Here is a 17,698-nt window from a genome sequence, read left to right as displayed (position 1 = left end):
AGTATGTGAGATTTTTTTTTAAAAGTTATTCTTTTAAAACTAATTTCTAATTTAACTAATCAATATTTAGAGAACATGTTCCATATTATAATGATTCTTTGACATTTGTTGAGAATTGCTTTGTGGTCAATTTTTATTTTGTTCCACAGGTGCTTGAATAGAATATGTATTGTCTGTATCTTTATTACTTTTGCCTGAGAGATGGAGGTTGTAAAATTGTATATTTGTCATTTGTCATTTCTTCTTTAAACATTTTTTTTCAGTACACTTGACGCCATGTTATTAGGTCCATACAGATTTAGAATTATTTTATCTTCCTGGTGATTTGTTCTTTTTGTCATTATATAGTGACCCCCTTCATCTCTAATGATACATTTTGCTTTAAAGGCTATTTTATCTGAAATGAATGTAGCTACTCCACCTTTCATTTCCTAAATACTACCTCTGTGTGTTTTTTTCATTTTTCCCTTAATATTTCTTTATCCTTATGTTTTAGATATGTCTTGTATCAACAGCATATTGTTGGATTTTTAAAAAAATGTAATCTAATTATCTTTAAAAAATACTGTCATTTTGCTTTACAATCAAAGTATAGTATATTTATCTAGGATTCAAAGGATTTGGATTCCAGGCTCTACCTTACCAAGTGTGACCTTGAACAACTCTCTTAAACTCTTTGAATCTCAGGACAGTAGTAATAAAATACAACTGTTGTATCAGATTACCTTGAATATCCCCTCTAGCTCATTTACTCTGTCATTCCCTTAAATTACAGTAACATGTTATAAATTTATTTGAGACTGGGAGCCTTAAAACCAGACCTAAAAACAAAAACAAAATCCGAGTGTAATTTGGCGAAAGAATTCAAATAGTAACTGACATTTAGCTTTGGGATATTTGCTCTGTATTGTTTTATTTTCCATTATTTAATGTATAATGTTTTTGCAGTTTAATTTTCTTTCTGAGGATAATGTATGTTTTTAAGAAAATATTTTCCATGATTTGGGGGATATATTTAAACATTTTCTTGTGATTCTAAAGATCTTCCATATTCTTTCATAATCCCCAAACTCTTTTCAAGGTTTTGTTATTAATTTGCTGACTCCTTTTCTTTTAGCTTATTTTTAAAATTTCTACAAAATCTTTTTTAGAGTTGTGGATGCCACAATCTTCACTTTTTCATAAGATTTATCTAAAAACCACATCAGTATATCTGAACCCTAAGACCTTGGAAATAAACATACAGATCTCATTGTTAGCCTCTTCATTTAATGGAGGTGCAGGAATAATTGTATCTAGTTTTTGTAGTCAATGGTGTTGGACTATTTTATTTGGAGTCCGATTTTGCATAGTTGGCTACAGTGACACAGACTTTAGGATTAAGGCCTTTAGGAAGGAAGATGTCACACTGTTTCTTGCTCTGGTTTTCCCTTCCTTTTTTTGCACCTCTGGGTCAATATGTACCAAACAGCTTCCCCAACCCGCAACTGGGTCCTAGGTTTCCTCAACCCTCGTAGAGCATTGTAGCAACCTGGGAGGTTTGTCATTTAACTGACGATACTTTTGATTAGGAGACTGCTTTCTTATACACCAATCATATAACCCTATGGTTACTTTGATTTGACTTGGTTATTTTTAAATTCACCTCAATAGTGCATTTACAGGTGCTTTGGATGGGTCATTTCTCCAGATGACTCATCTTTTATTGGGCCATTTTCCTGTGTAGATGCAAAATATGTGGGTGGGAGGTGGGAGGCTAGAACCTAAATTGAGTCTCTTTAATTTTATCCTCAAGGTGGGGATCATCAGGATTGAATGTACTCCTATAATTGTTTTCTTTAAAGTACTTTAAATCATATACATAACATACTCATATTATATTTTTTAAAACTAAAGGATAGGGGGAGGGTATAGCTGAAAGTGGTACTGCACATGCTTAGCATGCACGAGGTCCTGGGCTTAATCCCTAGTACCTCCTCTAAAAATAAATAAATAAATAAACCTAATTACCTCCCTCCCCTCTTCTCCTCCCCCAAACCCTAAAAATAAAGGATAAAAGAATCCCTCAAAGTCCCCTTTCACCACCCCCTCCTTGCTCCCCTCTCTAGAGGTAACCATTATATTTGAGGACACCTTTCCAGTGACCTTTCTATACATTTCTTTCCTATATTGTGTATACTTATATACATTTCTTCTTTACATAAATGACATCTCATTTTATAGGTGAGGAAACTGAGACCTTAAGAGGAGATGTGTTGACGTATTTATTGAAGGAAAGCGGACTGGACAATCGTTTATTAAAACCTACTATGTATCAGACTCTGAGCCCTGTGCTTTATTGGCACGAAGGGTTCTAATAGTTTACTTCTGCTGGACGGGCCAAGCAATTAGTTTAGTGGTTGGAGAACAGGTGCGAAAGTCGCTTCGGTGCGATGATGTAGGATTTGTATTTTGATGGGAGCTACAGGAAACCTAGCATAGGGCTCCGGAGTTGCAAAAAAGAAAAAATAAACTGTCATCGGCAGTTGAGTCTGTCAATAAAGCTTGTGAAGCTGAAAGACAGGGAATCTACTGCCTGCCAAGCTTGAAGCTTCCTTCGGAAACCAGGAACCGATATCGCGGTGATATCGGCCTATGAGAGTGGCCTCGGAGCTTGGAAAGGAAGGCAACAGAGGTTGTAAAGAAGGGTGCAGCAGCAGGCAGCAACCGAGCAGCCAACCGGGAGAGCGGAGAGCGCTCCCGAACCGGTCTGGAAGTGCGCCTGCGCTGACCGCCGCGGGGGGCGGGGTAGGAGGGGCGGAGCTAGGGGGCGGTCAATGAGCCTGCGCAAACCGTGCGGCGAGGTGGGGGAGGGCGGTCCGTGTGTGTCTGTGTTGTTGTTCGGCGGCAGCGGCGGCGGCGGTAAGATGGCTGCCCACGGGGGCTCCGCGGCGTCCTCGGCGCTGAAGGGGTTAATTCAGCAGTTCACCGCCATCACCGGTAAGAGACGCGGTTACCGGAAGGTGGAGAGTAGGGTCTGGAGCGAGCGCCCGGTCTGCCCCGGGCTTCCCTGTACCTTCGTGCATTTCTCCCTCGGGCTTTACCCACGGCTCCCGTCCTCTCTCCTGAGGAAGAGGCGACGACGGCGTCGGGTCTCCGGGTTCAGGCGGGAGACAGCCCCCCCGCGCACCCCATACCCTCGTTCTCGGTCTTCTCACAGTATGGAGGGCGACCTCCCCACCCGTTTTCCCTTTCAGCCTAGACTCAGGGAATGGGCCGAGCCCATCCGCCCCCGTCGGCCCGGGGACCTGGGGGCGGGAGAGGTGGGGGGCCGCACCCGGGCCACCGCCCTCCTCCTTCATCATCTTCTCCTCTTCTCTGTGCATAGTTGGGGTGCAGCGCATCCCCTCACCTCCTTTTTCCTTTCTTCCTTGGCCAGGTCATTCTCCCCCCTGTCTCTGGCCTGCCCTTCCCCTTTCTGGGCCCCTCGGAGCCATCGCTGTGGCCCTGGCGTGCTCGGGCCCTCCCGCCTTAACGGCGAGGTTGGTGGGTTCGGCAGCGCCTTTACGGATCTCCGACGATAGGCCGCCAGAAAGAGGGGGTGGTCAGGAGTACCCTCAAGACTGAGGTTCTGAGAGAAGAATGAGGGGGAACCCTCCCCAACCTTAATAGGAAAGGCCTGGAGGAACCCTTGGTGGCGTTTCCCACCTCCCCATAATAAAATAATAAAGACTGAGACGATGGCGCCGGGGCCTCCTGCTGATAAAATAGCAATGACGGCAGAAACTTCTTTGAGAGAAAACCAGTTTCTGTGTGTCAGTATCCCCCAAACCCTCGGTTTTCTTTTGCTTTGGACCCCTGCGAAGGGCACACGCAGATTCTCTTACCGCCTGGAGGAAAGGCCCTTAAGCCATTCTATGAATTCTCTGTCTTGTTTCTCTCTGATGGTGCTGAACTTTTTTTGCATGAGTTATTAGAGGGCGGAGCAAATGATGAAGTTCTCTGTGGAGTGATTTGAGAGAAGAGTACTCCATGTGCCTGATTGTGATTTTGCCGTTCTAGTTTGTCATTTTGGAAGGAGGTCACGATGTTAGTTCCCTCCCTTTAGCAGATCTATACTTTACCTGGTAATTTGTTAGATACAGAGAACATTTCCATTTTTAATATATCTGGAGTTTGACGTGCAAGATCTGGTTAGGTAAAATTTTATATTTTAACCACTACAGGTTGTTTATGAGTTGCTGGTTTATAGTTAAAGCTAGTTCTGTTTTTTATTTTGCAGTGATAAATAAATGTTGCATTCATTGTCTAGGTTGTGGGCATGAAACATCACGTCAAAGTTGGTAGAGGAAAATTTATAATAAAATTGGGATGAGGAATGGGATGATAACTTTTCTTAATATTTTAAAATTTCTGTGATTGGACTATTATATTAGAGATGTAATTGATTTCCCAATGTCTAAGCAGATCATTATTGGGAAAATTAGAAAATTACTGTGTATATAAGTTAATACTGCTGCATTATGTTTGTATAGAATAATCTTTTTAGTGAGTCAGGTATAGAACTAATTATGATTATCTTTTCTTTGGATTTTCTAGAGGTGGTTTAAAATGCCACCTATTTAACTCCAGTTTTTATGCTAACTACCACCTCTTCAGGAACTCAGACTGCTTTAGCCTCCTCGCATTATTTCTTCTAACGCAACATTTTTGTTGGATATAGACAAAACCAAAAATGTGGTTGAGATGATGTGACTCACTTATTTGATTTATTTCTGTCTCTGTTACTCTACATGGCTTGTTTCTTGGTCACAAGTCCTTGTATTCCTGAATCAAGTTGGAGACCCTCAGTAGACAATGGTATCTGGAAGTGTGCAAGAGAAAGTACCTTAGATTGTTCTTAATGTAGTATGGATTTCTAGTAATTATTTTTTAACAAGATAGTAATTGATTATTAGAAACACATGATTGACCCCTTCACACATATCCTTTTCACGTATCTTAAGAAATTTGGGGGATTCTGTCCATATATATTTAAATTGTAATATTTCTGACAAAAAGGTATTTGACATTTGTGCGTTGCCAGATGAAACTGGCCTTAAGAACTTAAGCTCTCATTTCAAAAAGGTTTTTCTTACTGGGAAGCTCAATATTCTGGTAAAAGTAGTGCATTTTCAAAAATGCGAGGCTTACCTTTTCTGTGGCATTTAGAAGTAGAAGAAAAAATTGCAAGAATTTTAAGTTTTATTTCTCACTAAATAGAACAAATCTCTTCTCTCTGTAAATGTGTGGTATGTGAGTATGAAGTATGACTTCATATTTAATATTTAAATATTAAAGCTAAATTAAATTAAAATAAATTAAAAACTAAGTTAAAAATTAAAAAGATATTTAAAAATATATCACATCACCATGACATAATTTTGAAAAAAGGAAACACTAATTCATTCTCACAATAGCAATCTTATTTATTTCACATATTACCTTCCAATTCTTATTTACATACTTATTTAATTTCATAAATTATTTTAAAATTATTTTTTACATTGTGGATCATAGTATACATAATTTAGAATTCTGAAATTTTCAATTTACTTTATATCATAAACATTTTCCCTATGATTAGACTCTTTGATAATCAAATGACCAAGATAAATGATTGTCTTTGAAGTGATCACACAGAGAAGCTATATACCTTTACCACTTGGTGCCATTGCATTATATGAAGCTACATAGAAAACCAGTCCTGTTACTTTATAGTCTGCCACATTTTGCAATATTACTCAGTTTCATCTCCCTTGATACTCTCAAAGATGGCTTTGAATGACTGCTGACTACTTTCAGAAGTCATACCAATTTTCAAAACATGAGAAAGGAACATGCCACTGGATCTAAAGGTAATTCCAAAAGAACAGTGTTTTGATTTTTTTTTTAGAACAGTTTTTTAAATGTTTTGAATCATGGCAGTATCCCATTAACACTAGCTTGGGCTGATATCCAGCCACACACATACAAAATGCACAGATTAATCAGAATAATTCATGAGATGAGGGATACATAGATGCTATAGAAGAGGTAAAAATAAACAATCAACAGGTAAAGCCAAAATGTGAGGGAATAGAAAGTGGAGGCCTAGAAGAGTACCAGAGGTTGATAGTATAGAATTCCATAAAGCTTGAATGTACTTAGTGAAATTATGGAACCCCCTTAGCTTAATCCTTCTTTCAAATCGTTGAATGAATGCATATTTGTTAAAGACATTAGAAACTCTGGTGTTTGTGGTATTTGGCTTTGTGGCCAATTACCATTCATATTCTTTTTGCATTTTTCTTGAGTTAGTATTAAGATGTATTTAAAGTTCTCTGTGTCAGGAAAGGTGTTTTCAAGTGTTCTAGATATTAAAAGAAAACTCTTCTGGAATTTTGAGAACTATTTCAAAGGTGATAATGAAGTCTGAGCAGAAATTTAGGGAGGTGGTACTTTTTTTGGTGAATTGTGAACAGATTCTTAGTAATAAATTCAGTATTTATTGATACGGCACTATGTGCCAGGCATGGTTAAGATTTTGAGGATACTACCATGAATAAGACATGGTGTATGTCCTCAGAAAACTTAAAGATTAACAGGAATACAGACACATAAATATGATAATACATTGGGATAATGGTAAGGAGCTATTATAGTAGCACAAAAGAGGGAGGTCAAGAAAGGCTTCCCAGAAGAAATAATTTCTTAGCTAAAACCTGGAGGAGAGATGTTTCTCACAGGAGAAATATGTGCAGAAACCTGGAGGAGAGAGGGACAGACTTACACATATATAGAGACAAGAAGAGAAAGGCAGTAGTTGAAGGAATTGATGATAATTCCAAATGAATAGAGCATAGCTAGGAGGAGATACAATAAATGGTGCTGAAGAGTTAAGTGGGCACCAGATTAGGAAGGGCCTTGTAACCCATGTTAAGAAATCTTGGAGTTGTTCTGAATTTTATTTTTTGTTGAGGAGGAAGGTAATTAGGATTTATGTATTTATTTATTTACTTATTCATCCATTCATTCATTTTTAGAGGCAGTACTGGGAATTGAACCCAGGACCCGTGCATGCTAAGCATGTGCTCTGTCACTTGAGCTATACCCTCCCCGCCTTGGATGAAAAGTTTTAATTAGGGGAGCAACACAGTCAGATTTTCTCAGTACCATACCTTGATAGTGGTGAAGAGACTGTTCTTTTGGCATTGAAAGTAGTGAAGAGAATAGTATAAGGGACTACTAAAGTTTGGAATGTTTTTTCATTCTTCCAGCTGTGGTGGAGACATGGATTGCATTACAGGTTTTGGGCTATTTCCTATATCAAGTCATTAATGGAGAGAGTGTGAACTAAGGCAGCAGCAAGGAGATGGCACTGATAAATTGTGTGCCACAAGCTGGGTAAATAATGCGCTTTGGTGCCATTAGCAAGCTTAAAGCAGATGGAAGGAAGAAAAGGTAATGGATAAAGAAAGAGTGTATGTGGTGAGAAATAGTAAAGTGGGACTCCTGCCGTAGCTGCGGATTCCTAGGTGTTATAGACTGAATTTTTGTGTCCTCTCCAGAATACATATTTTAAAACCCTAACCTCCAGTGCGATGATATTAGGAGATGGGATCTTTGGGAGGTGGTTAGGTCATGAGGATGGAGTCCTTATGAATGGGATTAGTGTCCTTAAAAAAAGAGACCCCAGAGAGCTGTCTGGCCCTTCAGCCATGTGAGTACACAGTGAGAAGACATTTGTTTATCACACAGGAAACTGGCCTGCATCACACACCAAATCTGCTGGAGCCTTGATCTTGAACTTCCCAGCCTCCAGAACTGTGAGAAATAAACATTTGTTGTTTAAGCCACCTAATCTGTGGTATTTTTGTTATAGCAGCCCAAACAAAGACATTGGGTTAGATTAAGCTGTCCTGCTGCTACCTATAATATTGGGACCTCAAAATAAGCCCATTTAAACAGGTTCACAGATAATTTAAATCTGCAAATTTGTTTTATTAGATCCCCTTCCCCTTTTGAAAAAGGTATGTTCTTTAATCTGAATGTAATAAGATAGGAGTTCAAAGTTTTTACAGCTGACCCATCAGAAGTTGTTATTACCTCTGAGTATACAGGTAAAATTTATAATTTGATTAAATTTATCACTGTTCATTTCATCTGTATCATTTAGCCCTTCTTGCTTTTCCTCTGCTCACTCAGTTAACTTTCGATTTCTCTATTTAGCTATGCGGAAGTGTTGGCATTTTGGCTAGGACAATTTTTTGTTGAGTAGGACTGTTGCATTCATTACAGAAGATTTAGCGCTTGTATTAGCTTCCTGTGGCTGCTGTAACAAGTTACCACAAACTGCATGGCTTAACACACATTTATTCTCTTACAGTTCTGGAGGCCAGAAGTCTGAAATGAAAGTGTGAATAGTCTTTAGAGGACAGGGGCCATTTTCCAGCCTACTAAAGGACCCCAGCTTCTCTCCACTAAATGTCAGTAGTGCCCCCTACTCTACAATCATGAAACACCAAAAAAGATCTCTCACAGCACCAAATGCCTCTACTACTTCCTGACATTAAGAATCACTGGAGACAAATACAAATCATAAGTACAATGAGGTGTCACCTCGCACTAGTCAGAATGACCATCATTAAAAAGTCTGCAAATAATAAATGCTGGTGAGGATGTGGCGAAAAAGGAACCCTCCTACATGGTGGGCATGTGAATTGGTGCCACTATGAACAACAATATGAAGGTTCCTTTAAAAACTAAAAATAGAGTTAGTGTATGATCCTGCAATCCCATCCTGGGCATATATCTGGGGAAAACTCTTAATTGGAAAAGATACATGCACCCCAAAGTTCAGAGCAGCACTATTTACAATAGCCAAAACATGGAAGCAGCCTAAATGTCCATTGACAGATGAATGGATAAAGAATTTGTGAGATACATACACACACACAGCCTATAGCTTAGATTTTAGCACTTAATGTTTAAGTGAGGATTATAGATAGATTGGCAATTCTGAGCCTCCAGTGTTGATACCATCTGCCCCCCAAAGAGCATCTGATACCTATATACATATATATCTGTATAATGAACTACTACTCAGCCATGAAAAGAATGCAGTAATGCCATTTGCAGCAACATGGATGAACCTAGAGATTATCGTACTAAGTGAAGTCAGACAGAGAAAGACAAATGTCATATGATGCTACCTACATATGGAACCTAAAAAAATAATGTAAATAAACTTACTTACAAAACAGACAGACTCACAGACATAGAAAACAAATTTATGGTTACCAAAGGGGGAAAGAAGGGGAGGGATAATTTAGGAGTTTGGGATTAACACATACACACTACTGTATATAAAACAGATAAATAACAAGTACCTACTGTATAGCATGGGAAACTATATGCAATATCTTGTAATAACCTATAATGGAAAAGAACCTGGAAAAGACTATAGACACACACACATACATACACATGTATATACATATATATATATATATCCCTTTGCTGTACATCTGAAACTAACACAACATTGTAAATTATTCTTCAATTTAAAAAAAAAGAACCACTGGAACCTTTAATTACCCTTCAGTTGTCTTCTGTTTCTAAAATGGTATACTAAGTGATACAAAAGTGATAAACTAAGAATGCCTGATTATCCCAGCACAGATGGCTCAGTTAATTTGGCTTTATTTAGGAAAGTGAATGGTGTACTTTGCTTCTTGGGCCCCTCTCTAACACTGCCTCTTCAATCTTGCCAGGATTTAGCATGTGCCTTCTTTTTAAAAAATCTTCATAGGCAGAGACTCTTTTAGAAAAGCTCTTAAATCACTATCCTGACAAGCTCCAGTGATGGAGGTTATCCTGTCAAATTGTCAACAGATATGATAGGGCCATCTCCAGGATATGCTGCCTATAGCTTAGATTCTAGCACTAAATGGTTAAATGAAGATTATAGATAGGTTGGCAATTCTGAGCCTCCAGTGTTGACACCATCTGCCCCCCAAATAGCACAGTTATTATTCCTTTATTATATCTTTATTTCTGTGTTTTAAAGTCATTCCCTGTATAATCCCTTTTAATAAATTCTATTTTAATCTATAGTTCAATAGACCTCTGGACCTAGGAAATTTTGGAATACTTACCTGTACTTTGATTACATTTTCCTCTGTCTCTACATAAGCTTTTGATACTTCTCAATCATACTGGAATGCTATCTAGTTGTTACAGATTTCTTTGGAACAGATCCCTTTTGTGTATCATTTTATTCTTTATCCTTAACATTCAGGTTTTTTTAGAGTAATATTTTTTGCTTTCTTTATTTTACCACTTAAAAAAAATGAGTGTAACATGAGTGAAACACAGTCATAGCATCAGATGAGTGAGGGAAAGAAAACAGTCTTACTCTGGTTATTACTCTGACATAATGTGTTTCTCCATAGCTATATATAAATATTCATACTTCATACTTCAGATATTTTTCACTTGATTTCATTGATAGTTTGAGTACCATATAACTTGGGACAGTCTATTTTTTTTCTTTTTTTTAATTCTTATTTTTTACTGAAATCAATTTACAATGTTAGTTTCAGATATAAAGGGACGGTCTATTTTTATTAACAGTTAACTGTTTGCCGATAAGGAGCTGTGCCAAGTTCTTTAATATGAATTGTCTTAATACACACAAATACTTCATGAAATTGGTACTATCCCTGTTTTGTAACTGAGGAAACTGAGGGCTAGAGAAATTAGTAACTAGCTCAGAGTCACACAACTAGTGAATAATAGAACTAGGATTCAATATCCAGGTTCTTAATGGCTATATTATACTCTCTAACGTGAGAACAAAAGGGAATATGAAGAATGTTTTCTCTTCGTTATTGGGTATAGGACTGGTCAGAGGAAAAAGTTTTTTTTTTTCTTTTTTTAATTATTGTTTTTATTTATTTATTTTTAATTTATTTGCAGGGGGAGGGAGTAGGAAGGAATTAGGTTTGTTTGTTTATTTTTTATTTAAGTGGCGGTAATGGGAATTAAACCCAGGACCTCATGCATGCTAAGCATGTGCTCTATCACTGAGCTATACCCTCCCCCTAGAGGAAAAATTTTGATAACTTCATTTGAACTGTTGGATGTCTCTGTCCCCAGGAGCCCAGTGTCTTTTTAGTGCCTTAAGTTACCCTCCCTCACCCCCAGCCATGTGACGCTTCATGCAGACCTTCCTTACCTCTCCTCCCAAAGGTACTTGAAGTGCTAAAGCTACTTACACCCCTTTTTTCCTGAACCAACCCTCCATTCTCATATCTGAACCCTCTAGTTGATTGTTGCTAGGTTTTAGGGAAGTAGTATGACTGAATTAGTTCACATTGTGAAATAGTTGATACATCCTTAACTCTTCAATAAGTGTTTATAGTTTTGAAAAGGATGTTTGTTTACCCAAATTAATCTCTTGAGTAATAGTGTTTTAGGCAGCATAAACATTTTTAGGTGATTAGGAAGACTTTTGAGGTAGGCAGACCATATTGTTGACAGACCAGCTTGCCTGAGGATTGGTTTAACAAGTTCCTAATTTTTATAGTATCTTCTGTTTTACTTCAGAACCCACAGATTCTCTAAATGGTTCTTGTATCGGTGGCATTGGAGCTTTGATAGTTGAATAGTTGGAGGGTGGTGGAAGGATAATGACAACTGTTTGCAATGGTCGTTTTTAAGGCGAATTTCCTTACAAACAAATAAATTTCAATAGGAGTGAAAGCAGCCAGCGTTGATTGCTGTTATAGCAGAAGGAAGTTTCAATCCCCCATCAGCGTGTTCTTTGTGCTTTTTGTGGTGCTTTAGTGCAATGTGAGCACCTAAAGAGACAAGAGCCAAAATGGTATAAAATCAGCCATTTAATTCTATGAAAGAAAAAGATCAGTAGATATGCCATTCAGAAGCTAGTTTGGGGTTTGTTATGAGGCAAAACGTAATAGTACATGCATCTCTTGCTAGAATAAGCAGTCGGAGTAGTTTACTTATAGGAACCTTTTAATTTTCAGAAGCTGCTATGTAGAAAAGTAAATTAAAATGGCGGAGTACAATAAACACAACTTTTAGACTAACATTTAAGAAGTACAGTAATACAACACAATATAACTGGACACGATGTAAAAATATTAGAAAAGCACTGAAACAAAGCCTCAGGTTTTATGAGGTAATAATATGGAAGCACGTGAGTCTTGATATTTTTCATCAAATTTGTGCTGTTTTTGCCCCAAGAGTTTGTATTTAATAACCTAACATACGGTTGGCTATTCAGATATTTGATCTTCTTCCCTTCAAAAAGTTGAATTTGTTCTTATTTTGAGATACAACTTTTTAAAAGTGTGTTTTCTAATGGTGAGAATGTAAATTTGTATATACTAGAATTTGAGAACTTTTGGTTCAGCTTGACGGAGAACTTACAGAGATTAGAACTGGTATGAGAAATGTGAGAACTGGCCAGTTCAGTGAGTTTTTAAAGTTTGTAAGATAGAAGAACTAGCAGGGACTAGGATAGAGATAAGGCTCCCTGGAAAAGTAATAACCATTCCTGTATCTACTTCAGGGTGGGAAGGGGTTGGGAAAAGGTCCAAAACTTAGCAGAAAGTTGGGTATTTGGTGTGTAGTCAAGAAAAATGAGGGAACTGATTTGACTGCTATCACTATCCATATTATGCAATGATATGGCATTGTAAAGTACCACCAAGGGATCTATCTAGATGATGACATAGACCTCTGCAGCTTGAGAGAATAGTATGAAGTGAGAAGAGAGTGGAGGGGTATAAAATCAGAGTGGTTTATAAGGGCGAAGTCTTGTGTGCGGCTCAAGAGAGATGGAAACTTTTCCAGTCAGCAGTGCAGAACTATTGAAACAGAGAGATAATCAAATTTACATTCCTTTGCAGCGTAGAAGGTAGATCAAAAGGAGCATGACCAAGAGCAAAGAAATCCGATAGTTCATGTAAGAGATGTTGAAGGCTTAAACAAAGACTACAGCAACAGACACAGAACAGGATGGATAGGGGTGGTATTAATTAGATAGAAACTGTAGGATTGGTTTGCAGTTGAAGAAGATAGAAGAGTAGAACAAAGTTTCTTAAATTTGAGTAATATGTGAAGCCCCTTTAAAGGAAAAAACCTCCCTGGCCCTAGGTAACTTAAATTACTGTATATACCCAGATATAAAGCACACTCCAAAAAAGGCAATTCTATATTTGTCTAATGCCCAAAAAAGATTTTTGACTAATGTAAATTTCTAGAGATTCCAAGTGAAATGATTGGATGCTTTTTTAATATTACTTACTAATTTAACATTTAATCACAATATAGTATATTAATGCTATTTTCCAATCATGTTTCATGAAATAATTTTGTTCTTTTTTCCACTAGCATCTTAGATATGTCTTTGTCAGCTGTCTGACAAAGCTGTAGCTATTCTGTATCATTGACAGTTTTTTTGAGCATGTGATTTTCACTTTACATTGTTTGAGATACAGCACTTTTAAAATTTGTATGTGATACTATCACTGGAAGTTTTTTCTTAAATTCATTTATCCTAAGTACTCATTTGCCATTTGCAATTTCCACAGTGTAACCATATTGCTTTGTAAATGAAATGTGAAACATAAATATGTGTGGTTTAAATTTCAAAGGATATGGAAGAGTTATTTTGGCCAAAATCTGGCTCTTCTTTCCCTGGTATACTAACTGGTTGGCTGAAGTACTGAGATAGTTCTAAGTCAGTTTATTATATGTTGGTCCATGCAAGTGAACACAATGCTGAATGCTGGGGTTACCAAGACAAAAGCCAATTGCTGTGTTCAAGACGCTCCTGCTTTTTCAGAGGAGCCAGAAAGTAAGCATACACTTACTGCTTAGTAGTATATCTATGTATATAATAGAAGAGTATCACAAGGGTGGGAGTGAGGAGGCGGTAGTGTAGAGAATGCTTAGCACATGAATTGGCAGAAGTAACACTTATGGTGATTCTTGAGCATGCATGAACAAGATGAAGGGGGAGATAAGGAGGATAAGGACATTCCAAGCACGTGATATAGTATGACTATACTGAATTGTGTAGGGTGGGGAAAAGGAGAGGCAAAGCCAGAGAGATAAGCTGAGGCCTGATCACGCTCTGGAATTTATACTGTAGGTGTCAGAGAGCCATTAAAGAATTTTAAACCACGAGTGTGTGTTATGTGTGTGTGTGTGTGTGTGTGTGTGTGTGTGTGTTTTCATAACCTCAGCAGCAAGGTAGAAGATAGAATGATAATCAGTTAGGGGCCTATTATACTAATCCAGGTAAGAATAATTAGGGACTTGATTTAAAAACCTTAGACAAAGTAGTAAAGAAGAGAAAACAAATGAAAGATATTAAGAGTAGAGTTAGCACTTCCATTTCTGGCAGTAGGGTTAAACTAAAGAGAGATTATGAATAACCCTCCCAACTGAGAAAAAAAATCCTGAATAAAAACTCAAAATATATCATTGAGCTGGCAAGAAAGTACAGAATAATCAGAGGCTAAAAATGAAATGAAATTGGAAATGAGATGTTAGCTAGATTTTAAAGTAAGCTTTCACCGTTGTGAAATCTGCTCAAACTGGATGGCTTTGAACTTCTCTTTTGATAGCCTCATAGGGCACAGGAAACAGGAAACAAGCCTGCAGCTTTCCTAAGGAGAGGAATCTGAAAGGAGACCCCTCCCATTCATGAAGCTGGGACCTTGGCATTTGGGGAGTGGCAGAAGATATCTTCATTGAGAATTTATAGCAAGGGTCCTTACAGGGTCACATTTACCATGTGGTCTTATAAAACTTTTAAGTCAAGAATGTATTTTAAATAGTCCCTGTTTGGTAGTGCCCTCAGGTACCTTACAAAATCTATCAAATCATATCCTCTTAGGAGGAATGTACCTTCAGCCCAGGGTTTAAAATTCTTCAGGCTACTCAGCCATAAGAGCTGACAACATGGTGCCATTTGCAGCAACATGGATGCACCTGGAGAGTGTCATTCTGGGTGAAGTGGGCCAGAAAGAGAGAGAGAGATACCATATGAGATCGCTCATGTGTGGAATCTAAAAAAACCAAAAAAAACAAAAACAGAGCATGAATGCAGGGCAGAGATAGACTCATAGACATAGATTGCAGACTTGTGGTTGCCAGGGGGGTGGAGGATGGGAAGGGATAGACGGGATTTCAAAATTGTAGAATAGATAAACAAGATTGTACTGTATAGCACAGGGAAATATACACAAGATCTTATGGTAGCTCACAGAGAAAAAAATGTGACAATGAATGTATATATGTTCATGTATGACTGAAGAATGATGCTCTACACTGGAATTTGACACAACATTGTAAAATGATTGTAAATCAATAAAAAATAAATAAAAGAAAAAAAATAAAAGTCTGCAAGTTAAAATTTCAAGACACTTGAGATCATAGTAAAAAAAAAAATCACAAAATGCACAAAAACCATGGCACAGTGAGCAGGAGCCAGCAGAAATAAGAGACAGTGACTTCTAGAGACTGCAGAAAGTTTTTCTTAGTAATTTTAGTAAGTTTGATTAATATATTTGAAAAAAATGAAAGGATTGAAATATGAGTATGAAGTAAGGGTCTCTGAAACATGACCAATCAGATTAGGGGGAAAAAAAACTCTAAGACCTTGTAGTTGTGAAAAATAAACTGAAATTAAAAGCTTAGTGAACAAAAAACAAATTGTCACAGCATAGAGTGAAGAGTTCTAACATACACCTAATTGGAGTTCCAGAATGAAATAAGTGTGAATGGTGGAGTAAGATAATTGTTAAATAGAAATATCTGAGAATTTTTCAGAACTGATAAAAGATAACAATCATTATGGTGGAAGTCCGGTGAATCCCAAGGAGGATAAATGAAATCAGCCCTGAAGACCAAAGACAAAGAAGATCTTTATAGCATCTAGAGAGAAACAACATATTGCTATAAAAATGTTTTTCTTTAGTCTGGCAGCTTACTTCCCAGAAGCAACAACAGAAGCCAGAGGACACTGGAATGCTATCTTCAATGTACTAAGAGAAAATAGCTGTCATCCTTAAAATAGAGTATGCAGTGAAACTGTCTTTCAGGAACAATAACAAAATAAAGGCATTTTCAGACCGAAAAAAAAAACCCCAGCCTTCACCACACCCCCAACCCCCATCCCAACCTCACTGAAGGAGACTCTAAGGGACGCAATTGAGATAGAAAGTCATCCCATATGGAAAGCCTTATACACTTTTTGATGGCCGCAGAATGTTCCACCAAATAGATTCTTCAGTTTAGACTCTAGTACTGGACACTTAAGTTTTCTTCAGTATTAAATGAAGCTATATTGGATGCATATATGGATATGTTTATGCATATATTTTATACAGATTTATTTAGAAGCCCAAAGTGCTGAGTCAAAAAAGTATTTTTATGTTTCTTGATATGTGTTTTAAAGTTGCTTTCTTAAAGGGCTTTACCAGTTTACCTTACATTGAGCAGATTATGCTGGCTTTATTGTATAAATGAGTAAGTGTGTGATAGGGCCAGTTTTAAATGATAAAGGTTGACATTTCTTACCAGATTTTGACTTAGTTATATCTTTGACAAAAATGTCTCATCTCCCTTCTTTCCTGTTGTTATGAAAATGCTTTCTTTTTAATAGAAACAAATTAAGTGAAATGCATTCTTTCTAACAAAGTATTTCTAACTTTCTAGAATATAGTCTTTTTCTTTTTCAGTTTAGTAACAAATATATAATTGGTCCATTTAAAGAAATGGCAAATAAAGGCTTTACTTAGTTTTTGTTTTATTATGAAGGAAGACTACTATTTTAATGCTACTACTTTTCTAGCTCTGTATATTTCACACTAATCAGCCAACAGTGTGGAAGTAAACAAACAGACCTTTCTGTTTTTAAATTCATTCTAAGGGGGAGAAGTATTATCAATTTGCTTGAGAATTCTGTATTCTAATGTGAACTGAATGTAAGAAGGTGTCTTTTTAAAATGTTTCCCCTGTTACTATACCATTTCAGGTGCAAGTGAAAGTGTAGGGAAACATATGCTTGAAGCCTGCAACAATAATCTGGAGATGGCAGTCACTATGTTTTTGGATGGTGGAGGAATCGCTGAAGAGCCCAGTACCAGTTCTGCAAGTGTCTCCACTGTCAGACCACACACCGAGTATGAATTTATTATTTATTATTGGGAGCTACCCCCTGCCAAAATTGAATAGTTATGTTTTTATCAGTTAGGTTAATTCTTTGTTTTTGAACAAATGAAAGGTTGAAAGCATCTGAAAATGTGTTAGGTGGAAATTTTTATACCTATATGCTTTAAATTCTCTAAAGCACTGTCAAGCCTATATAATACTCAAAAGAATCCTATAGTCTGGCATTATTATCCACATTTTACAGAGAAAGCAGAAGCATAGCCATTTCCCTGAGCTATATAGCAATTAAGCAGCAGATATGGAACTAAAGCCCAGTAAAACTCAGATTTCCCAATTCTAGATTTTCCTCCATTGTCCCAGGAAAGTTTTGAGTTGTCATGAAAAATTTTTGATAAGTAATTCTAATCCTTTATACCTTAAATAGCTATATGTAGCTAATTATTAAAGTACCTTCAGTATATACAACTTAATATATAGAGAATAG

At 37.2% G+C, this 17,698-nt stretch overlaps 1 protein-coding gene and 1 pseudogene across 2 annotated transcripts in view; one reads left to right on the top strand and one right to left on the bottom strand.

Moving 5' to 3' along the window:
- Window positions 1-2,251: 2,251 nt before the first annotated feature.
- LOC116664136 lies at window positions 2,252-3,815 on the bottom strand (annotated as a pseudogene).
- UBXN7 (UBX domain protein 7) overlaps window positions 2,852-17,698 on the top strand; it is a 49,024-nt gene continuing 34,177 nt past the window's right edge. Inside the window, exons 1-2 of one of the 2 annotated variants that reach the window (XM_032481311.1) lie at window positions 2,852-2,979; window positions 17,078-17,225. In XM_032481311.1, coding sequence (XP_032337202.1) covers window positions 2,907-2,979; window positions 17,078-17,225 — 221 coding nt within the window. In that variant the 5' untranslated portion in view covers window positions 2,852-2,906. Of the gene's footprint in view, window positions 2,980-13,695; window positions 13,889-17,077; window positions 17,226-17,698 lie in introns of those variants that run through there. The other variant, XM_032481304.1, reaches the window with a different exon arrangement.

This window comes from Camelus ferus, chromosome 1, assembly GCF_009834535.1.
Source record: "Camelus ferus isolate YT-003-E chromosome 1, BCGSAC_Cfer_1.0, whole genome shotgun sequence".
Lineage (NCBI taxonomy): Eukaryota > Metazoa > Chordata > Mammalia > Artiodactyla > Camelidae > Camelus > Camelus ferus.
The sequence above is the reverse complement of the archived record's forward strand: the minus strand, read 5'-3'. Positions and strand labels throughout refer to the sequence as shown.